General features: G+C 41.4%; 1 protein-coding gene across 1 annotated transcript; it reads right to left on the bottom strand.

Annotated features, from left to right (window-relative positions):
- Window positions 1-1,681: 1,681 nt before the first annotated feature.
- Window positions 1,682-5,277, bottom strand: LOC118806363 (olfactomedin-4-like). Its single transcript, XM_036567776.1, has 5 exons — window positions 5,188-5,277; window positions 4,274-4,432; window positions 3,603-3,815; window positions 3,197-3,335; window positions 1,682-2,790 (listed from the first exon to the last, which is right to left on the bottom strand). The coding sequence occupies exons 1-5, from the start codon at window positions 5,218-5,220 to the stop codon at window positions 1,979-1,981; spliced, it is 1,356 nt and encodes a 451-aa protein (XP_036423669.1). The 5' UTR covers window positions 5,221-5,277; the 3' UTR covers window positions 1,682-1,978.

Raw genomic sequence — 5,277 nt, forward strand, 5'->3', positions numbered from 1 at the left:
CAGCAGGGAAGACTCAACACTCAGCGCTAATGAATAGCCAAGAAAGCCAGTAGGTCAGTAACCGCCACACATCCCACAGTGACAGTATATACTGACTCCCACACAAACCCACACAAGCCCAGCACAGTCTGGCACAACAAAGCATATCTAACACTGCTGCACCTACATTGTCCATGTAGTAACAGCTATTTAGAAGTCCCTCTTATTGCAAATCCATTGCTTCCCGCAATGCTCGCTGCGTGACCACGCCTTCTGTGCATTTGCGGCCAATAGTCAGATGATACAATATCTTAATTTAATTATGCAGAAATTCTGAAAGAACAATGGAATTACCCTTTTGCAGGTATCTGATATTTATCTCTCATGAAAATTATTTTATCTAACACGCTGCTCGCAAGATTATACCTTTTAGATTTGCTTGTAAACTGATCTCATTTTTACTGGCAGGGTAATTTTGCTCTGTCATTTCACTAGTAATATTTCTGAGAGATTATTTGCCATGTTAATAGAGAACGGTATGCGGTTCCAAAATGTTCCTCCTATTAATATTATTTGATTCAAATAACAGTATATAATCTTAAAAGCCATAATTTAAAAACACATTTTTAAAGTGTAAACGCTTGATAGATTCCACTGTTTAATCAGAACTATATTTTGTAGAGAGCTTGTTTAGGTTTAGTGGTTCCTGCGCAGCAGTAATGCAGTAAAGAAAGATGATAGGAAGATAATGATTGGGCTGCATGTATGGATTGAGTGATAAATAGAGTGACTGATTAACTAATGGATTAATGGAGTGACTGATTGATTTGATTTGATTGGTTGGTTAGTTGATCAGCCCTACTAGCACAGCTGAAGCAAAGCCTGAGCCAGTCCACTCTGCCTAAGATGAGTTAATCACCAGGGGGCGCCACAGGGTCACTTTGCTCTAGTGCAGACGCAGAACGATTCACAAGTGAAATTACAGAGATGCATCATGTGAATGTGCTGCTTTAAAGCAGAGTTACATCATTGTACTTTTTGAACTGTGAAAACGAAATATAAACTACAAAATGTAGAAACCTCATTCTATTTTACCACTAAAAGCATTAAGTTACACAATCTTGGGACAGTCTAGCTCATAACTTCTAAAAATTAAACAAACCTGTAATGTTTTTTTATGGTTTATTATTTTTTTTAATCCAGACACAAAAGTTGTTGATTTTCTTTTCCACTGAAAAAATATAACATTTCTGTGCAAAAGTCAGAGACCACCCATCGTTTGTTGGACAAAACAGCCATAAGTACAAGTTATTAATTTTAAAACTCAGAAAAACAAACAGAAAACATATTTATCTGAAACTTACACAGAAACTGCCACAAACTCAATATAATATTTTTTTTTTTCAGTATTTGTTTTGTCCACCTGAAAAGATTGGAAGCTTTAATAAAGGTAAATAGTGGACCCTGGGGGTGTGTGTGGGGCGGGGGGGTTGGGGCGGGGTCAGTCCATTGTCCTGAGAACACCAGCACCTTCTTTGTTTGATGTGTCCGTCTCCTTTTCTCAGTGAGGTTCTTCTTGACAGCTACACATCCTTTCAGACCCACAGCGCTGAGTCATCTTATTACAGTGGAAGGATGGACAGAAACACCTGTGGATGTTTTCAGATCTGAAGCAGCTTGATTTTCTCCTCTCTCTCAAAGTTGAAAGCTTTAAGTGCTGTTTATCTGATGGGGGCAGTTTTGGTGTCTACCAGCAGTCCCCTTTTTCCTTATCTTTTTTTGAATTTTAAGAAATTATTTTCTTTGACTTTCCTCTTAATTATTGAAGTCGGCCTTCTCATATCGAATTTCCTCCATATATATAATTAACTTTATGGCTATTTTGACTGAAAATTAAATAAATGAAGGGTCTCTGACTTTTGCACAGTACTTTACATTTTTAGCAGTGAAGTCTGTCTGAACTGTGATATCCTGCATCATTACATATCATCTTCTCTCCTCAGAAGAAAGCTTGGAAAGACAGCAGGTAGCCGTCATTGTACATGTAGAGCTTCATGTCGGTGGGGTTGTAGTGGAGGTTGGCAATGCCGGCTGAAACCTTCTCCAGCGGCAGGGACAGCGTGTTGTCCTCCAGCCCCGTAGACGTGTCGAAGGCGTAGAACACCTCCTCTTTGTATTGGTCGACGTAGCGTGTGGCGTACAGCACCCCGCACACCATGAAGGCGTTGGTGACTGAGCGTTTGAACAGCCTGGTCTTCCAGGTCTGCGTCACGTTGAAGCCTGCCCTGTTCACTCGGCTCAGAACCATGTTACCGTAGTTGCTGTCTGTGGCATACATCACCCACAGGCCCTCGCTGTCGGCCGCTAGGTCGATGTCGGTCCAGTCGCGGCATTCGTAGTAGCAATATGGGAACTTGTTGTTGACTCCGGCTTCAGGCAGTTTCAAGCGCTGGTTCTTTTTGGTCTGCAGGTTGTAGCTGCATAGCTCAGCCGCAGTGTAGCACTGATAGTACACAACACCATCGTACATTATGGTACCTGGGCCCTGAATCGCGTCATTGTGAGTGTAGGAGGATGCAACATACTCGTCACGGTGATTTCTGCCGGCCATGAAGTCCTCAAAAGACGGGTAGTAGCGGATTTGGTAGCCAGACTTGTGGCTGTAGACCAAAGGCTGGACCCAATACCTTTCCTCACTGCCGGCGCTGGTGTCACGGCCCCAGGCACCCGAGGGGTAGGACTTGCCAAACGGACTCAGATTGGTGATCAGCGGGGAGCTGATGTTGCTCATGATACGATGAGAACAGGAACCTGAAAGACCGAGATCACATCTTAGGACAGTTTACTGTGACTTCTGGAAACCACTTGGTCTCGTTCTTCCAGGGTAGGTACTTCCTAAACTTTGACTGATACTGCACAGGTGCCCAAGGTGGACCCAGGGAGTCTTAGCCTTGCAAGCTGAAGCAAGTACTAGTGTAGACTCATTAGAAAATACTCTCCGCTCACCTGTTTTATGCCAAAAGTTTTGTGCCACTCTCATTTTGTTATCCTAGCATTTTAAAAGAGACCAATTCTTTTAACCCTCCTAGGTCCCCATAGCGACTATATCTTAATGTTTTTTTTTGTTTTGTTTTGTTTTTCAATTAACACCCAATAGTGAGACTGTGGATTCCAGTGAATAATAACTTCTCTCAGATGAAGAGGAAAACATGAGTACCTTTACTCGTGAAGTCTGCAGGAATGGTCCTGCAGGTCTGCACACGGTTATTAAGGAAGCGCAGCTTCTCCTTCACTGCCTCTAAGTTGAAGGTATTGTCTGTGTACATCTTCTCCACATCCTTCTGAATCTTCTGCAACTGAAGCACAAATTTACAGTGGATGTAATTATGTATCTCCCACAGTTAACATAATGCACATAAATGACCTCCAAAGTCCATTGTGTGTGTACACATAAGACACAGGTGTGATGAGATATAGCAAATACCCAAATGGTGATTTCAGTATTTGAATACTGGCACCTTGAGCGGTGAAGCGAGTACTCGAGCACCTGTGCACATCCCTAACCACCACATCCACTCCTGCTGTTCCTGTGTGTGGTGTGAAATGCAGGAACGTGTCTGTACCTCTGTACGTAGTTTCTGAGTTTCAGCGGTGGGCCTGTCCTTGTCTGCCTGGCTGATCATCTTATGAAGGTCCTGGAGCTCATCGCTGAGCTGGCGCAGGTGCAGAGCATTGTACAGGCCCTGTGTGTCCAGGTACTTGAAGCGCTGTAGACGTGCCGTCACGTTCTCCAGTGTGACCTGCATCTTAGGCAGCTCTTTATTGGTCATCGTCACCTGCCAGTAAGAGTAAACACCATCCAGCATTTATTACAGCAGTGATGTTTTAAATTTGCTTCAGAGCGAGATTTAATTTGGCTGTAGTAAGTGTGATGTCGCCTAAGGTTCTGTTGTTGGTGAGCGTAGTCATACATACATTTTGGCCAAAATGGAGTTTATTAGATTTACGCAGCATGAATTGCTTGTGTTTAGATTGTATGCAGTGTGTATGACCTGTGTTTGGGATTTATGCAGTGTGAATTACCTGGGTTGGGAGTTTGTGCTGTGTGAATTACCTGTGTTTCAAGTTTTTTGCAGTGTGAATTACCCTTGTTTAGGGCTTATGTATTGTGTTTTATTTGCGTTGGGAGTTTATCCAGTGTGTATTACCTGTGTTTGCAGTTAGTACAGTGTGCATTATCTGTGTTCATACAGTGTGAATTACCTGTGCTTAGATTACACACAGTGTGAATTACCTTTGTTTGGAGTTCTTGCAGTGAGGCTTTACAGCCCTCTAGCAGGTCTGAGACTGCCTCATATTTAGCGGTAGGAAAAGCCCAGATGGCGCTGTTCACCTCACACACACATGAGCCGTCTTTCTCCTCACCCTGAACCCTCTGAGCGTGGCCTGCCTGCTGTAAACACACACAAACACAAAATCAATAAGGAACAAGGAGGATATAATTATTTTACTAGAATATTGCTAAAGATTTTAAACCAAATGTGGTAAATTTCAAATTTGGCATATCATCACTGTCAGAACAGAACCTTTCATCTCTTGGAGCATTTCTACTGGTCTATTCATCATGGAATTTTGACACAATGTCAATGGAAGCAAATGAAGATACAGCATTTTGTTCCCACAGTGATATACTTGTTAACCCCGTAAATGGCCAGGGCCCCCGGGAGCCCTTAAGTTATTTTACACACTGCTATAACCTGAGAATAGCTCAGCCAGTTTGCATTGAAGTCCCTGTAGTTACTGAATAATAAGCCTTATTAAGTATGTAATTAAGAGTGTAATAAGCCTGCGATTTTAAGGAGTTAATTAAAAATATTGACTTGATTCAAATGTATACATAATTTCCATAAGAGTAAAACATTACCAAAAGCAAGAAAACCAAAAACATTTTGCTGACATATTTTATTCATGGGGAAAAATTCTATATATTACTGTTTTCAGTGTTTGAGGTATCAAACAGCACAATTTCTATTTAAAATTCAATAAGATTATAAAATCATACACTGCAGTTTTAACCTAAAACAGAATATTAAGTGTTATAACCAAGACTTTGCAATGTATAATATAAGCATTTTATATATATATTATACAATGCTTATATTATACATTGCAAAGTCTTGTACTTACATTGCAAACCTCAGTACTTACAGTGGCAGTGAGTAGCAACACCAACAGGATCATGGTCAATCAATGAGTGACCACCAGCTTCAGCAACATCATTTATAAACTCTCTCTCTG

The sequence above is a fragment of the Colossoma macropomum genome, unplaced genomic scaffold (genome assembly GCF_904425465.1).
Source record: "Colossoma macropomum unplaced genomic scaffold, Colossoma_macropomum, whole genome shotgun sequence".
NCBI classification, from domain to species: domain Eukaryota; kingdom Metazoa; phylum Chordata; class Actinopteri; order Characiformes; family Serrasalmidae; genus Colossoma; species Colossoma macropomum.

What these genes read in the sequence shown, in the direction of transcription:
- LOC118806363 (XM_036567776.1), bottom strand. Translation starts at nt 5,220, where the DNA reads ATGATCCTGTTGGTGTTGCTACTCACTGCCACT. An exon ending in TGTTGCTACTCACTGCCACT is followed by an intron (nt 4,433 to 5,187) that starts GTAAGTACTGAG and finishes GTGTGTTTACAG; the next exon opens with CAGGCAGGCCACGCTCAGAG. An exon ending in TGCAAGAACTCCAAACAAAG is followed by an intron (nt 3,816 to 4,273) that starts GTAATTCACACT and finishes TCTTACTGGCAG; the next exon opens with GTGACGATGACCAATAAAGA.